Raw genomic sequence first — 17,045 nt, 5'->3', positions numbered from 1 at the left:
GCCTGAATCAAAGGGAATACCCTTTTTTGCCTGCTTCTCGTTTTTGTAGTAACGTCCTTATGCAATAGACAGACACGCAGTCTGTGGATGGCGACTCGATCCCGTGCTATGCTGTGAGTAAAGCCAAGTGTTTTTCTATCTCAAGGTCATTCCCGTTGCTTAGCTAGCCAGCTAGGTTAGCATTTGCATGCGCTAAAGCTTCTTACACAATAGCGACAATGTAGGTTAAAACAATCAGTACTCACCTCTGGGCTAGAGCACGGATGGGGACACTAGCAAGCGTCAAGCCTCCGGATAAACAGCCTTTAAGACTCCCACTAGGAACGCTTTGCTTGACTACCGGTTTGTGTGAATGTGTAACTTTTTAGTGCTGCTACCTGAAGAACATGAGTTCATTCGCTTTTTTTGAGAGAAGAGCACTGATGGTCATGTACTCATCACTATCCACACAGGTTACAGGAGAGACTGGTAGTAGCACATATTGACCTACAAGCCAAAACGTTGTATTTTTGTATTTTATTCAAGCGCTATCTTGTTGTTTTCCCGATGTTGATTATGCTATGTAGGCTTCTGTCTATAGTCTTGTATAAAACAAAAAGTGAATTGTTTAAAATGAGTCATGATATAAATGTACTGTTTTTTATTTGTTGTTAAAACTGCGGTGTAAAAAGACTGGAGCATGTTTTGATGAACGTACTGTTCAGTATAAAAGTATTCATTTTGTGTTTTGGACTGATCCGTACGGGGGGGGGGGGGTCTAGTTAGTGGGAGACAGGTGAGGTGAGGTGAGAGAGGCCTTTGAGCGTTCAGCTCCTACGTGCGTTGGTCCTGTTTGTGGGATCTCTGAGGAAAAGGACTATTTTGGTTGGAGTTATAGAAACCTTTTTGAAAAGTGTGGTCCTCATTCGTATTCCATTTTTGATAGGTGCAGAAAATCTATCAACTTCCCTTAGGGCTCAACAAGCACACTTTGTTAGGGCTCAACAAGCACGCTTTGTTAGGGCTCAACAAGCACGCTTTGTTAGGGCTCAACAAGCACGCTTTGTTAGGGCTCAACAAGCACACTTTGTTAGGGCTCAACAAGCACGCTTTGTTAGGGCTCAACAAGCACGCTTTGTTAGGGCTCAACAAGCACGCTTTGTAGCTATTCAACAGATATCATCTGTCCAGTCAGTCACCCATTGGGCACACACTGGTTGAATCAATGTTGTTTCCACATCATTTCAATGAAATTACGTTGAACCAACATTGACTTGACATCCGTGCCAAGTGGGATGCCTTCGCCTATTCAATGAAACCTGGAACTGTGATATTGATTTAGAATTTTGGTCGAAGTTCTCACTTCTGGACATTCCAGGGCCTATATTCACAGGGTGTCTCAGAGTAAGAGTGCTGATCTAGGGTCAGGTCAATCCCTGTCTTATTCGTTATGATCTGAAAGGTAAAACTGATCCTAGATGTATTGTGAATACGGGCCTTGGTCTCATAAAGAGTTGCGGTCTTCAGTGTAAGAATCCCCGTTGCATGTTGGCCTTTCCGATCGTCAGTAAGCGAGAAGGAGAGATTCAATATCCAGTCTTGGTATTATGTACTTGACCATCCTAATTCTTTATCCAATTCTCAGTTAGTCCCCTCTGTTCCTAAATCGGGTCTATGGCCTTGTTCCAAACCATGCACCTCTAAAGCTGCACCCAGAGAGGAAGTCTGAGGATTCCCTTTTGAGGCCTTATAGGGAGGAGGTGTTAGGAACTATGGTTTAGTCCCCAGTCTTCCAGTCCAGGATGGAGCCCGATTCTCTTTATTAGATCAAATCAAACCGTTGAACTTGACCGTGAAGATCGCTAACGCGTCAGTTTAAACGTGACAGCGCTAAATCAGACATCTTATCAGAATCTATGAAGAACAGAAAGGATCCAAGTACAGTCCGTTTAGCGTTTTGATCGGGCACACCGGCGTATTTAGCCGTAAGCCTACATCTTGACGAGGTGCTCTAGATGCCATTTCCTTCAACATTTTTTTAGGCCAGTTTATGAAAATTGAGTTTGGGTATTTAAGTGGTTGAATATTTAATGTGTGAAATTAGAAATTAATGTTGTGGAAGATTTCATGCATTTGGTGTCCCTCAACAGGTTTGCTGACTAATTTGTACATTTTAATTTAATGTCTTCATGCCATTTTATTATTTTGCTTTTTTGATTTTTATAAAGTGAACGTTTCAGGTCACAGCCAATGTTGGTGAAGTTCCATGATAAAATGGACAACTGCTATACCACATCAAACTGCAACAACTGAGATTTTAATATTGTAGTGTGTGTGTGTGTGTGTCTATAGCTGTACCTGAAGGTGCTACCCTTAGCGCACTGTAGATTCTCCTTTGACTGTCCGCCCCCTTCTCTGCGGGACTGTGGTATGACAAAAGACGAGTCATATTGCCAATTCCTTATTGTCATTGCCTGTGGCTTTTTAGGGCGTAAACTGTAAACATGGGGGGGGAGATATTAAACTAACATGTTAAGTTTGTTTGTTCGGCTTTGTTTGCTGAAATGTGAATATTTTAGATATTCTCCGTGCTGTGCCAACATTTTACAAACAACTTAGGGAGATTGGGGGTTCCTGATTTAATATAGATGGTAGTCTAGCTCCGTGGGATTTAGATTAGATAGATTTTAGGAAACAAAGACTTTAGAATGTGGTTTGGATACATGACCCCCCCCCCTCCCTGCCTTTGGTACCCTAAGGGGGGTCACTCTGTTCATAATGAGAATAAACCTCAGAAAGGTGGTTCCTGTGCACCCTCAGTTCGTCACCTAGCAACTGTGGCAACCACTGTGCCAACACTCGGCCATCTTGGATTTCTTTCCACTCTCTCTCATTCTCTCTTGTTTTCTGTTTCTGTCTCTCATTCTCTCTTACCCCCTCTCTCTCTCTCTCTCTCCTGCTCACTCTCAGCCTGAAGGACAAATTGACTTGGTGCCTCTGCAGACCCCTGATAGCTTATGCATTAAACTCACCGTTCACTCACAATTGTTTTGCCTTTTAAACTGTAAGATGAAATATGATATTGATAGATTTCCCCCACATTCCTCTTACCATACAGTGGCCCCTTTTCATTATGGCACAGACGAAGCAACCACCGGTCAAGGAAGCTTACATTGAGCCTGCTTACTTTGATGAAAATATAATGATTGTTGTTGATTTATTATGATGGTCATTTTAGATTTTTTAAAGTCCAATGTCAATGATGGCAGTAGACTAGAGTTAGAATAGCTGTTTGTTGGGTGACCGTTTACCCTTCACACTGGGGAAACGCTGAACCCTACTCCTTGCCCTAGTGTCTGTTTCCTTGACTACTGGCTGGAGTGGCAGTTATTTGGCCCAATAGTCCCAGACTCCCGGCACCTTCGTTTCCTGGGAGGAGGTCAGAGGTGATGACTGCTGAAAAGGGCAACACACACACACACACACACACACACACACACACAGGAACCCTCCCTCAACAGGTTTGTAAATGCTGGTACAGTAAATATAATTGCTGAAGGTAATGTCCATCTTGATACTGTATTGACGTTTGCTGACTCTTTATTGTACTGTATGTGTATTGTGGACGCATGGACCTTTTGGTATATATTGAACCAACCGGCTCATATTGATCAGTCTTAAACTAGAGAATGTATTGTAGGAATGATCTATTTTCTATATATCAGAAAATGACCGTTGTGGTTTGGGAGTTGGTTTGGGAGTTGGGTTGACGGGGAGGGAGGGAGGGTGTGTGTCAGTAATATCTGTCCTCTTAGTTTGCTGTATATGGAGAAAGGCTGTGAATGGAGTCCCCCTTAATTCCTTAGCCTGGCTCTGTGTCAGTGTTCTACTGTTTGATCTCCCCACTCCAGTACTTTGCACCGCTACTGTGTGTGTGTGTGTGTGTGTAAGAAAGTGTGTGTTACTAGTAAGAGAAAGTGTGTGCGTGTTGCTTGGGGGGAAATGTCTTGTTCTGACCCCATCGTCCTGGTGTTCAACAACATGGTTTACCTGCTTCAGAACTTGTCCGATGCTGCAGTTTCTAAAGATTAAAAAAATAAATACCTACCTACCCCTTGTCATGGGTTTCCTTTCTTCACTGCATCACAGCCTTATCGCTGCATCATCACAGCCTTATCACTGCTGCATCACAGCCTTATCGCTGCACCACAGCCTTATCACTGCTGCACCACAGCCTTATCACTGCTGCATCACAGCCTTATCGCTTCTGCATCACAGCCTTATCACTGCTGCATCACAGCCTTATCACTTCTGCATCACAGCCTTATCACTGCTGCACCACAGCCTTATCACTGCTGCATCACAGCCTTATCGCTGCTGCATCACAGCCTTATCGCTGCTGCATCACAGCCTTATCGCTGCTGCATCACAGCCTTATCACTGCTGCATCACAGCCTTATCGCTTCTGCATCACAGCCTTATCGCTTCTGCATCACAGCCTTATCACTGCTGCACCACAGCCTTATCACTGCTGCATCACAGCCTTATCACTTCTGCATCACAGCCTTATCACTTCTGCATCACAGCCTTATCGCTTCTGCATCACAGCCTTATCACTTCTGCATCACAGCCTTATCGCTGCTGCATCACAGCCTTATCGCTGCTGCATCACAGCCTTATCGCTGCTGCATCACAGCCTTATCTCTGCTGCATCACAGCCTTATCACTGCTGCATCACAGCCTTATCTCTGCTGCATCACAGCCTTATCGCTTCTGCATCACAGCCTTATCTCTGCTGCATCACAGCCTTATCACTGCTGCATCCCAGCCTTATCTCTGCTGCATCACAGCCTTATCACTTCTGCATCACAGCCTTATCGCTGCTGCACCACAGCCTTATCACTGCATCACAGCCTTAGCTCTGCTGCACCACAGCCTTATCACTGCATCACAGCCTTATCTCTGCTGCACCACAGCCTTATCACTTCTGCATCACAGCCTTATCGCTGCTGCACCACAGCCTTATCACTGCATCACAGCCTTATCACTGCTGCACCACAGCCTTATCACTGCACCACAGCCTTATCACTGCTGCACCACAGCCTTATCACTGCTGCATCCCAGCCTTATCTCTGCTGCATCACAGCCTTATCTCTGCTGCATCACAGCCTTATTTTTTTTATTTTATTTATTTATTTCACCTTTATTTAACCAGGTAGGCTAGTTGAGAACAAGTTCTCATTTGCAACTGCGACCTGGCCAAGATAAAGCATAGCAATTCGACACAAACAACAACACAGAGTTACACATGGAGTAAACAATTAACAAGTCAGTAACACAGTAGGAAAAAAAGAGAGTCTATATACATTGTGTGCAAAAGGCATGAGGAGGTAGGCGAATAATTACAATTTTGCAGATAAACACTGGAGTGATAAATGATCAGATGGTCATGTACAGGTAGAGATATTGGTGTGCAAAAGAGCAGAAAAGTAAATAAATAAAAACAGTATGGGGATGAGGTAGGTAAAAATGGGTGGGCTATTTACCGATAAGACTATGTACAGCTGCAGCGATCGGTTAGCTGCTCAGATAGCAGATGTTTGAAGTTGGTGAGGGAGATAAAAGTCTCCAACTTCAGCGATTTTTGCAATTCGTTCCAGTCACAGGCAGCAGAGAACTGGAACGAAAGGCGGACAAATGAGGTGTTGGCTTATCACTGCTGCATCACAGCCTTATCACTGCTGCATCACAGCCTTATCACTGCAGCACAGCCTTGTCGCTGCATCATCACAGCCTTGTCACTGCATCATCACAGCCTTATCGCTGCATTACAGCCTTAATCTAGGCATTACCATGATGCATATTATTAGTTTTCAGACATCAGTAGTTACACATACATAAACACATTTTCCCATCATGCAATGCAGGAACTGACCAGGACCCGGGAGAGCAGTCTTGTGTGTGTGTGTGTGTGTGTGTGTGTGTAGCATATATGGGCCATCTGAGTGTGTAGGAAGTGGTTTGCTCTGGCGATCACCTGTAGTGATTCTGAAAGACGGCTCAGGTCCTTCTACCACTCACACTTTCATCCTCCTCACCCTCCATCATGTTCCGTATTGACTGAACTTCATGTCTTAAAGTGATGATGCACTGTCTTTTCTCTTTGCGTAGTTGAGCTGTTCTTGCCCTAATATGGACTTGGTATTTTACCAAATAGGGCTATCTTCTGTATAACACCCCTACCTTGTCACAACACCACGAATTTGCTCAAACACATTAAGAAGGAAAGAAATTCCACAAAGTAACTTAACAAGGCACACCTGTTAATTGAAATGCATTCCAGGTGACTACCTCATGAAGCAGGTTGAGAGAATGCAAAGGGTGGCTACTTTGAAGAATTTCAAATATAAAATATATTGATTGGTTTAACACTTCTTTGGTTACTGTGTTATTTCATAGTTATGTCTTCACTAGTATTCAACAATGTAGAAAACAGTACAAATACAGAAGAACCCTTGAATGAGGTGTGAACAAACTCTTGACTGGTACTGTACACATTTCACAGCTGACTTGGTTTTCCATTTGGTGTTTTTAACCTCCTGACAGCAGTAAGACCATCTTTATGGAGACACTGACCGAGATCCTCTGCTGCCACCTAGTGACCAGAACAGAAACTGCCTGTCCTCTCAACACCCACTACTAACATAATGCACAACTATTGGTATTTAGGGCTAAGATGCCTCTGATTTTCCTTCTTTACATCTAATCAGGTGCTAAATCAGACATATGTAAGCAATGGACTCGGTGTAAACTCAACAGTTTTGGCCTGCTTAATTCTTATGAAAGTTGTCTTCTCTTGTTTCACCTCAGATAACCCTCACATTTAACTCAGAAGAATATGCGACAGGAAAGAAGCAAAAGGAATTCATTAAGGCCCACAACCACTGTTCCACCAAACAACAAGCAGACAGTAGAGCTCAGAGGCAAGTGTGTGTGCAATGCATGAGAAAACCAGCTGTAAACTGTAGTACTTTATAACGAGTTCAAGGGGGGCCAGACCAATCAAAAACATGATTTGTTTTGTGCAGCTTGCAAAGTTTTGTGATGGACTTTCTTGCCCCTCTGTCCCTTTTTCTCTACCAATCGCTCTCTCCCTCCCCATGGGAGATCATTATCTCCATATTGAAGCTGAATCTACTAACACCATGACAGGATGAGATTGACCCAGATTGATGCAGATATTAAAACATTTTGACAAAGCAGGAGAGGATATAGAACACTGCCATGGTTCTCTGTAGGGGAATGACAACCTCTCTCTCTCAACCCTCTTCCCAACCCCTCTTTCTCCCTCTCAACATCTCTCCTCTCTCAACCCTCTCTCCCTCACCGCTCTCTCTCGCTCTTCTCTCAACCCTCTTCCCAACCCCTCTTTCTCCCTCTCAACATCTCTCCTCTCTCAACCCTCTCTCCCTCACCCCTCTCTCTCGCTCTTCTCTCAACCCTCTTCCCAACCCCTCTTTCTCCCTCTCAACATCTCTCCTCTCTCAACCCTCTCTCCCTCACCCCTCTCTCTCGCTCTTCTCTCAACCCTCTTCCCAACCCCTCTTTCTCCCTCTCAACATCTCTCCTCTCTCAACCCTCTCTCCCTCACCCCTCTCTCTCGCTCTTCTCTCAACCCTCTCTCCCCTTCTCTCGTCACTGTGAGTGACACTCAGATGGTCAGGTAGTGAGGCACTAGCTGAAAGCTCACCCTCTGTGTTTCGTGTGTTTCGTGTGTGTTAAGAGCAGCAAAACCTGAGGCATTGTAGATGAAGACATACCAGTGGTTCTGTGGTTATTCCCATGTTCTGCTAGATACTTAAATATTTATGTTCCACTCTCATGGTCTGTAGCTAGAGTAACTGGGCTAGTTATCTCATATATATATATATATATATATATAAATAAATAAAATATGGGGCTTCACAACCCTACTTAACATTCAAAAACATTACTAAAAAAACATCAGTTTAGTTTTTCTCTAATCTTTTTTAACACATTTTAATGTATCAACCAGTTAACAGATCATCTTGACCTGAGCCCCCAACACTGGATATCCCACCAAGAACCCAGGGCTGTCTGAAATGACTATATTCCCCAATATTACGGGTCTATGTTGAGGATAAGGAACCATTTCAGACTCAACCCAGGCCTGTAAGTCCCAGGCCCACATTGTAGACAGGTAGTGAAGAACAGAGAGAGCACCAGTGCAAGTAGGAGGATCCTTTTTTTAGGAGGCGGTTGCAGTGGTGGGGAAGGGGAGCTTCAGGTACTGGTACCACTGTTTGAGTTGCCGCGGCAACAACAGCAGCACGTTCTCCGTGAGGAAGAGCAGTGCTTCCTGCATGGCCGGTCGAAGCAGCTGATTGGGTGACATGGAGAGGACCAGGAGACAGAACTTCTCCTTCAGAGAGAGACAGGGTCATGTTCATTAGGCATTAAACAGAAGAAAACAGTACTGAAACAGGGTTCATCTTGTCCAGTAAGAGCCGCTTGTTTTTTAGTTTCAGATCGTTTTGCTAGTGTGCCCTAATGAGTACATAATGAGTATGTTTCTGTGTCTTCTAGGACAGGTGAAACTTTCAGAATGCTGCAGATAGAACTGCCACGCATAGATCCGAAACGGTTGCCTATTCTCTGTGACAAAGGTCTGTTCTACACTGTTCTATACCTTGGAGTAGGGGAGCTTTTTGTTGGAGAAGCTTTGAAACTCTGAGATCTTCTGCAGTATGAGGTTGTATTGGGAGTCTCTGTCTCCAGACAATTCTGTGGCATCACTCTGCAGTGTCGCAAACCTGTTCATATGATTAACATTTTATATTTATGATTCTGTTCCAACTTTCTGACACGAACTGAGGATGAAGGAAAGCGTTTCAAGCCACTTGAAAGTATCGAGTTACACCACCTGATGTTTATATGAGAGAGGTGAGAAGGGGCCTTACCAGAGACCAGTGGTGGATTTGGGCTCCTTCAGCCCACTCTTCAGAGAGGTAAGGAGTGAGGACAGACCAGCGTCGGACTTTGAGGCCATTAGAGCATTGAAAAGAGTTCTCATCCTCTCCTCTCGGTTCCTGAGGACAGAGAATGGGACTACAATGAGGACATCTTGATGACAAAGTAACAATTTTTGGTCATGGGAGGGGGGGGTTGCAAGTGCATTTTGGACAACATCCAACTTTTTTAGTCATTTCAGATTGATGGTGTTTGTACTTCCTGTTATTGCCATATGGGACCGAGAACCTACAGATTGCCCCTCTAATGATTTACTTCAACAGGCGTGTTCCTGTGTGGCTCAGTCGATCGAGCGCGGGTTCGATTCCCGCTGGGGACACCCATACGTAAAATGTATGCATGACTGTAAATTGCTTAAGGTAAAAGCGTCTGCTAAATGGCGTATATTATAAACTGGGTGGTTCGAGCCCTGAATGCTGATTGGCTGACAGCCGTGATATCAGACCATATACCACGGGTATGATAAAACATGTATTTTTTTACTGCTCTAATTACGTTGATAATCAGTTTATAATGACAATAAGGCACCTCGGGGGGATATGGCCAATATACCACGGCTAAGAGCGTCCAGGCACGCCGCGTTGCGTTGTTCATAAGAACAGCCCTTAGCCGTGGTATATTGGCCATATACCACCCCCCCCCCCCCCCCCATGCCTTATTGCTTAAATAACAGGTTGATCATCCAGAACAAACAATCCTCTACAAAAACACTGTCTGACTGCGACAGGTGCTGTAGATTGACAGTGTCCTCCTCACTTTCTCTTTTGAAACACTACTGACTCCATTGGGATGTTCAGAACCTTCTTCACATCCCGGTAATGCTCCTTGGCTCTCTCCAGCATGCCTGACTGGTCTACACCAGGCCTAGGTGAGGGAATGGAAAAGACTCCATCTTTAAATCTCAACTATGGAAATAAAATATACATTTTACGTATTGGAAATCAATACATTTAGTTGTTTTAAACTCACTTTACTGTTTTCTTCTCTAGGGACGCTGTCGGAGAAGGCAAAACGAGGTGAGTATAGAAGCAAAAATTAGAGATACTGTATACACAACAGTCAATTTATTTATCTAATGTAGAATTCATTGCCATTACTAGAACAACATATCATTTTGGTATTTCAGAGGATTTGTACTGAAGTGATGTGTTTAATGGCAACACATGAACACAGCCTGGCCAGGGGTGGAATGTAGTTGGTGAGGTATACAATCCCACAATCCTTCAGGGATTCATGCTGTGGCAGAGTCCAAAAGCCCACAGCCAACAATGACACCAGTGGCGCTGTGCTTTCAGTGTTGGCTTTCTGTATTTACTTAGTCTTTAGTATAGGCAAATAATCACACAATGAAGTGTTACCAAGTCACAATGTGTCCAAGTGGGAACAACATAGGACATGATGTGTGTGTGTGTGTGTGTATATACTTGGGTCTGTTGGAGTGTGTGATCTCTACTCAGTCCTGTGCGTGTATATATACTTGGGTCTGTTTGAGTGTGTGATCTCTACTCTCAGTCCTGTGTGTGTATATATACTTGGGTCTGTTTGAGTGTGTGATCTCTACTCTCAGTCCTGTGTGTGTATATATACTTGGGTCTGTTTGAGTGTGTGATCTCTACTCTCAGTCCTGTGTGTGTATATATACTTGGGTCTGTTTGAGTGTGTGATCTCTACTCTCAGTCCTGTGTGTGTATATATACTTGGGTCTGTTTGAGTGTGTGATCTCTACTCTCAGTCCTGTGTGTGTATATATACTTGGGTCTGTTTGAATGTGTGATCTCTACTCTCAGTCCTGTGTGTGTGATATTGTGTACTGACTGTTCTCATCCAGCAGCAGTAGCAGCCATGGGGGCATGTATCCATCTCCGTCAGGCACCTTGCGCCTGGGCCCTGACTGCAGAGCTTTATATCTATGATTATAGACAAACCAACGTATTACGGTATGGTAGAACAGGACTGTAATGTGTTTTTATTGATCATTTTCTTACCCTGTGGTTCGGGTGGTGGTTAACTTCGAGGGCTCTGAGATTCACAGGAGAGACAGTGGCATCGTGGGGTGAGACAGTGGCATCGTGGAGTGAGACAGTAGCATCATTGTTTGTTTTGATAATTGAATATTGCAATTCAGGTGACACGCAATAGATTGTTCCAATCGACCAGGTCATATTGTCACCTGTGGTGTCCTGGTGACTGATGAAGGTGTCCCACACGTCACGGCTGATGCTGTGACAGTCCTCTGGGGCCAGGGACACCAGCTGCCTGGTGTAATTCAACGGAGGGTTGTAGCTGGGCGACTGCTTCAGCAGGATGTTGGTCTTCTCTGTGTCCTTCATGATGATGTTCACATAGCTGCTGTTGAGAGGAACCTGGAAGCTTCTGTTACTATTAAATCCTTTCCAACACATCCCAGAGGTAGTCCGGCAGACTCTGCAATATGACGCATGACTGCACTAGCTCAGGCTCACCAGTGTCTTCAGATCTCTGTTTCGCATGTGAGAGATGCCACACAGGACCATGTAAATCCACTGGAGTTTCTCTGAGAACAGCTTCTGCTTCCTGTACTGTATCCTCCTAGGAAGAGAGCAGGAAATACAAAGGCCTATAGCAAGTGGCAGACAACTTTCTTATCAGTAAGTAATCCAGCATCGTATGGGAGTAGGATTGATAAAACTACAGCAATCTATGTTTTGTAGTAGTATTGGGTGTGATTTATAACTTGATTTCCAAGTCACATAAATAGACCGTACACAACGTACTGTAGGTTCTCCTCTTCCTCTGGGTCCAGTGCCTGTTGGTTCATGGACATGGACAGTGGTGGTACAGTCTCTTTATCAGCTGAGGAGACAGAAGGATCGGAGGGTGAGCATGTGGTCAGCATAGTAGAATGTCTCCGTAGTAGAGCACTGTAATTCATTCTGCATTGTGCTTTAGGTGACCGACCTGATATGGCTCGGTCACATGGTGTCTTGGGAGGCACAGGTTTCTTCATGAGCAATAATGGTTTATCCTTTACAATGAGAAAATAGAGGAGACAACATGAATTCTTCATGTTACAGCGAGACGGCTCCAACACCCTGACGCAGCGAGACGGCTCCAACAGCGAGACGGCTCCAACACCCTGTCGCGGAGAGACGGCGCCAACACCCTGTCGCGGAGAGACGGCGCCAACACCCTGTCGCGGAGAGACGGCTCCAACACCCTGTCGCGGAGAGACGGCTCCAACACCCTGTCGCGGAGAGACGGCTCCAACACCCTGTCGCGGAGAGACGGCTCCAACACCCTGTCGCGGAGAGACGGCTCCAACACCCTGTCGCGGAGAGACGGCTCCAACACCCTGTCGCGGAGAGACGGCTCCAACACCCTGTCGCGGAGAGACGGCGCCAACACCCTGTCGCGGAGAGACGGCGCCAACACCCTGTCGCGGAGAGACGGCTCCAACACCCTGTCGCGGAGAGACGGCTCCAACACCCTGTCGCGGAGAGACGGCTCCAACACCCTGTCGCGGAGAGACGGCTCCAACACCCTGTCGCGGAGAGACGGCTCCAACACCCTGTCGCGGAGAGACGGCTCCAACACCCTGTCGCGGAGAGACGGCTCCAACACCCTGTCGCGGAGAGACGGCTCCAACACCCTGTCGCGGAGAGACGGCTCCAACACCCTGTCGCGGAGAGACGGCTCCAACACCCTGTCGCGGAGAGACGGCTCCAACACCCTGTCGCGGAGAGACGGCTCCAACACCCTGTCGCGGAGAGACGGCTCCAACACCCTGTCGCGGAGAGACGGCTCCAACACCCTGTCGCGGCGAGACGGCTCCATCACCCTGTCGCGGCGAGACTGCGCCAACACCCTGTCGCGGCGAGACGGCGCCAACACCCTGTCGCGGAGAGACGGCGCCACCACCCTGTCGCGGAGAGACGGCGCCAACACCCTGTCACGGCTCCAACACCCTGTCGCGGAGAGACGGCGCCAACACCCTGTCGCGGAGAGACGGCGCCAACACCCTGTCGCGGAGAGACGGCGCCAACACCCTGTCGCGGAGAGACGGCTCCAACACCCTGTCACGGCTCCAACACCCTGTACATTTCAAGAGGTATGAATAAAACCCGAAGGATGAAATTATATCAAAACCGCATCGCTGGGAAGCCCACATGTTCCAGTGTCGTTAAGTACACACATCCGAAGTACAATCAGGCGATCTACTAAACAAAAACGGATTTTGAAGTTAAAACATTTTTTTTTTTTTTTTACTGGGTTTCTTCTGAGTTCTGTTTTCCCCACAGTGCTTTACCTGGTCTCTGAGGCAATATATGAGGGGGCGCCCAGTGTGGAGAGCACGTCTGATGGAGACCATCTCTCTCATGTACTGCTTCACCTGGAGGAAACCATTCAGGTTCTCCACTGGAGGGGCTCTGACGTTCTCCTCCTGGGGGACATTTTTATTTTATTTTTTTTTGGGGGGGGGGGGGGGGGGACAGTTGAAATATATACAATTCAAAATCAATGAATGTGATAAGGAATAATGATTTACTGCATGATAATGAATTATGTTTGGTCGTAATTATACGGTACGTCCCCCCCCCCCCACTCACCTTTTTAGTCTTCTCCTGAGTGAATTTGCTGGAGATCACTGTATTTTTTCCAAACTTCTTGTCCCACTGTGTCTGTCATAAAACGACTCAGAGTGAGGACAAGCCATGTTAAACAACTATACAAAACACATTGAGATGTGTGTCACCTTCAGTGACTTTTGGTCCTCTGATGTGAGCCAGGTTGAGAAGAGATCAACGTTGTCAGAGTAAAGCATTCCCACTGTTTTGTATGGTCTATTCAAGGGACAAGGCAATGCTTTAAGTTTCGTGTATTTATATACACACACAAACACACACAGCATGGATACCAAGGTGTTTGTAATGTTTTGTATACTCAGTGTATTAGGTTTCATACTTGTTGACAGGGGAGAAAAAGCCTTTACTGAGCAGCTCCTGTCTCCTGTAGTAGTTCTTCCTGGCCTGGCCATTTTGTATGAGGCCATACTGTGTGTCACTGCGGGTAACAACCTTCTCAGGGAAGTAACTGTGGTCTTGGAAAACGCCAAGCAAAGTGTGGTAGCAGTCAGTAGTGATTCATTACATTACATTTCACTCTTTAGTGGCTTTTGATGAAGTAAGGTGACGTTGTACAGTAGTCCACTCGCTCACCTTTCTTGAAGTCGGTGGCAAACTTGTGCTTGACGTAAGTGATGAGTTCCTGGTCTCTCTCACTCAGAGGCTGATCTAGCAGAGCAGCTATTCTCCTGATCTCTTCAGCCATGAGGACGGTGGAGGACAGTAGGCTGCTTCAACTGTTAGACAAAGGAAGGTGTGTGTGGTGTACGCGTCATAAACATGCACGTTGGAATTACTATATTTCTCTCTAATGCCCAGGGCAGGCTACATTTGTGTTAATGATGTTAGCTACATCAGGACTCAAGTAGAAGGGAGTCTTGTAACATGTCAAATATATTTCAAATATGAGTCTTGCAACATGATTACATTGGTAAATAATTGTGTAGCCGATCGATCCAATAGGCATATACAGTTATAAAAGGTGGCCTTATATGGTATTTTTCTTACATCCGCATAATCAGCATAATTTGATGCACCTGGATAAAGATGAGCAGGGGTAGCTGCATCTCAATGGTGACCGGTGAGTGGGCGTGTCGAAAGGAAAGTGGTGGGCGTGTCGAAAGGAAAGTGGTGGGCGTGTCGAAAGGAAAGTGGTGGGCGTGTCGAAAGGAAAGTGGTGGGCGTGTCGAAAGGAAAGTGGTGGGCGTGTCGAAAGGAAAGTGGTGGGCACATGGGAAGGAGTGGGCGTGTCAAAAGGAAAGTGGTGGGCACATGGGAAGGAGTGGGCGTGTCAAAAGGAAAGCGGTGGGCACGTGGGAAGGAGTGGGCGTGTCAAAAGCGCTCTGTTATGGGTTAGACGGTTTTGATTGAGCTGTGTTTTCTGCCGTTTCTAACCATACCAGACATTTGAGCTACCATACCACAAGAGTTTGTACTTTGTTTTAAAGTGAGAGGATGTCTGTCGTTTTACACAAATCATTTTTTTAAAGTTATAAAACTGGCGATTTGTTTAAAAAAAATATTTAAAAAAAATAGGCCTACTCATGGATGTACTGTTTTTATGTATTTTGTAATAATTTATAAATACACTAGATGACTGCTGGGGTGCTATTTTGAAGCCACCGCCCCTCCATCTTGGCACTACCCCACCGATGTAAAAAAAATATATATTTTTGAAATTATAGAAATGCATTTACTAATATTTTTGTTGTTGCCATGTCTTTTCTATTACAGACACCTTAATGCATACTTTTACATGTATATGATGTGAGCTAAACATACAAATAACCTTTTTTATTTTCATTAGTATCATTTTTCGAAAGTACTAATGTTACTGTCCCCACTACAACAACAACAAATACTTAAATACATGTAATTGTGTCCTTGAAACATTGATGAAATACTGTACAATTCCTGTAGATATTGCTTTTCTGGGGAGTGCCAATATGGCCAACCGGTGGCTTCAAAGACTCTCCATGTCCAAAAAATAGCATTCGCAATCCAGGGTTTCTATAAAATCTTGAATGTATGCGAGCGATTTGATGCAAATATTCTAAAATCCGCATGTTGAAAATATGCAAATTTTCCCAAAGGGTAACAATCAGTCCGTGATGAGGAGGAGCGCACAAAATGTACTCTTTCACTTAAGATTTAAATTCGGTACATAAAATTTAAGTTCAGTGTGTTTCCATTACATTTTTCAAACCATACCGATAGTTGTCACAAAAAAACATGTTAAATAGCAAATGTGCCTAATCTGGTCTTGACAGTGAGCTCTAGCCAACATCTCTCAAATACAGCCTAGTGGTGACATTATCATGGATAAGAGCGAGAATATTTTTATTTGTCAAACGGCAATCACACATCGATCATCATGTCACCAGAATGTCACCCGTGCTCTTTCAACACCCTGGGGCGGCAGGGTAGCCTAGTGGTTTGTGTTGGACTAGTAACCGAAAGGTTGCACGTTCAAATCCCCGAACCCACTGTTCCTAGGCCGTCATTGAAAATAAGAATTTGTTCTTAACTGACTTGAGTTAAATATAAATAACCCTGTGAAGTTAATCAGAATGTATTTAACCTGTAGCCTAATAAACTGCAGTCGTAGTGGGACGACCACACCGTATCATCGAGTGACTCCCAAGATTACTTCTATATGATGGTTATTATCTCAATATTTGCACAAGTGTGTTTCCACTGCTATTTCTCGCATAACATACGAACAAATTCTTTGTCGGCATTTATGAAATTGTCCCTCAACAGATGTGGTGGATCAGAAAGTTGTGATTTTTTAAATATATATAATGGTACGACTTGTGGTTGTCAACCTGATACTAGCTACTTCACACGCCATAGCAGGACATAAGTGCTTGGTAACCGAGAGCGTTGTGTTGTTGCCCTTCATACCCTCCCCATTGATTAGACTATGTATCAAGATAACATCTATATGGCTATCAATATTAGTTCAATATGGGGTGTCATGCTGGAACCAATGGGATGCTCGAGGGATGGGGAATACCCACATGTAGGAACAAACGAATTGCGGGCTACAGTTGCACACTACAGTTGCAGTTAAACACTCGTCCAAAACGTTACCTTTGAGCACGCCCTTCACACGTCTGTCCTCATCACCATCCCCGATGACACCTGTTGGAACTCCGCAAGAACACGCAGAACAGAAACTACATGAGGTGAAAATTAAATCCAAAACGAACTAAAATAAGAAAGTGTTGGAAAAGCCTACCTTTGGGGAGCGTGTTTGTAGACCTGTGTCAGCAGTACGGAAGGAACGTTAACAACGTTCTTTATTCACCGCGTCACAAAGGGTTTGCGTTTGGGAATAACTGAGCGCGCGCCACTCCGTTCCCCGATTCGTTTGCAATTGAAAAACGTATTTAATTGTAGTTCAATTTC

The 17,045-nt window shown here is 45.0% G+C and overlaps 2 protein-coding genes across 2 annotated transcripts; both read right to left on the bottom strand.

Annotated features, from left to right (window-relative positions):
• Positions 1-8,003: 8,003 nt before the first annotated feature.
• Positions 8,004-9,888, bottom strand: LOC110535207. Its single transcript, XM_021620072.1, has 4 exons — positions 9,787-9,888; positions 8,961-9,089; positions 8,690-8,813; positions 8,004-8,422 (listed from the first exon to the last, which is right to left on the bottom strand). The coding sequence occupies exons 1-4, from the start codon at positions 9,870-9,872 to the stop codon at positions 8,249-8,251; spliced, it is 513 nt and encodes a 170-aa protein (XP_021475747.1). The 5' UTR covers positions 9,873-9,888; the 3' UTR covers positions 8,004-8,248.
• A 925-nt stretch (positions 9,889-10,813) lies between these two features.
• On the bottom strand, positions 10,814-16,806 carry LOC110536543. Its single transcript, XM_021622308.2, has 12 exons — positions 16,728-16,806; positions 14,226-14,368; positions 13,972-14,107; positions 13,763-13,850; positions 13,617-13,688; positions 13,316-13,450; positions 11,968-12,034; positions 11,784-11,862; positions 11,493-11,598; positions 11,201-11,393; positions 11,016-11,049; positions 10,814-10,937 (listed from the first exon to the last, which is right to left on the bottom strand). The coding sequence occupies exons 2-12, from the start codon at positions 14,335-14,337 to the stop codon at positions 10,814-10,816; spliced, it is 1,146 nt and encodes a 381-aa protein (XP_021477983.2). The 5' UTR covers positions 14,338-14,368; positions 16,728-16,806.
• Positions 16,807-17,045: the final 239 nt, after the last annotated feature.

This window comes from Oncorhynchus mykiss, chromosome 11 (genome assembly GCF_013265735.2).
Source record: "Oncorhynchus mykiss isolate Arlee chromosome 11, USDA_OmykA_1.1, whole genome shotgun sequence".
Lineage (NCBI taxonomy): Eukaryota > Metazoa > Chordata > Actinopteri > Salmoniformes > Salmonidae > Oncorhynchus > Oncorhynchus mykiss.
The sequence above is the reverse complement of the archived record's forward strand: the minus strand, read 5'-3'. Positions and strand labels throughout refer to the sequence as shown.

What these genes read in the sequence shown, in the direction of transcription:
- LOC110535207 (XM_021620072.1), bottom strand. Translation starts at nt 9,872, where the DNA reads ATGCTGGAGAGAGCCAAGGAGCATTACCGGGATGTGAAGAAGGTTCTG. An exon ending in GTAGTGTTTCAAAAGAGAAA is followed by an intron (nt 9,090 to 9,786) that starts GTGAGGAGGACA and finishes CTCTGTCCTCAG; the next exon opens with GAACCGAGAGGAGAGGATGA. An exon ending in AAATCCACCACTGGTCTCTG is followed by an intron (nt 8,814 to 8,960) that starts GTAAGGCCCCTT and finishes TCATATGAACAG; the next exon opens with GTTTGCGACACTGCAGAGTG.
- LOC110536543 (XM_021622308.2), bottom strand. Translation starts at nt 14,337, where the DNA reads ATGGCTGAAGAGATCAGGAGAATAGCTGCTCTGCTAGATCAGCCTCTG. An exon ending in TGCCACCGACTTCAAGAAAG is followed by an intron (nt 14,108 to 14,225) that starts GTGAGCGAGTGG and finishes GCGTTTTCCAAG; the next exon opens with ACCACAGTTACTTCCCTGAG. An exon ending in CTCAGGAGAAGACTAAAAAG is followed by an intron (nt 13,451 to 13,616) that starts GTGAGTGGGGGG and finishes AATGTCCCCCAG; the next exon opens with GAGGAGAACGTCAGAGCCCC.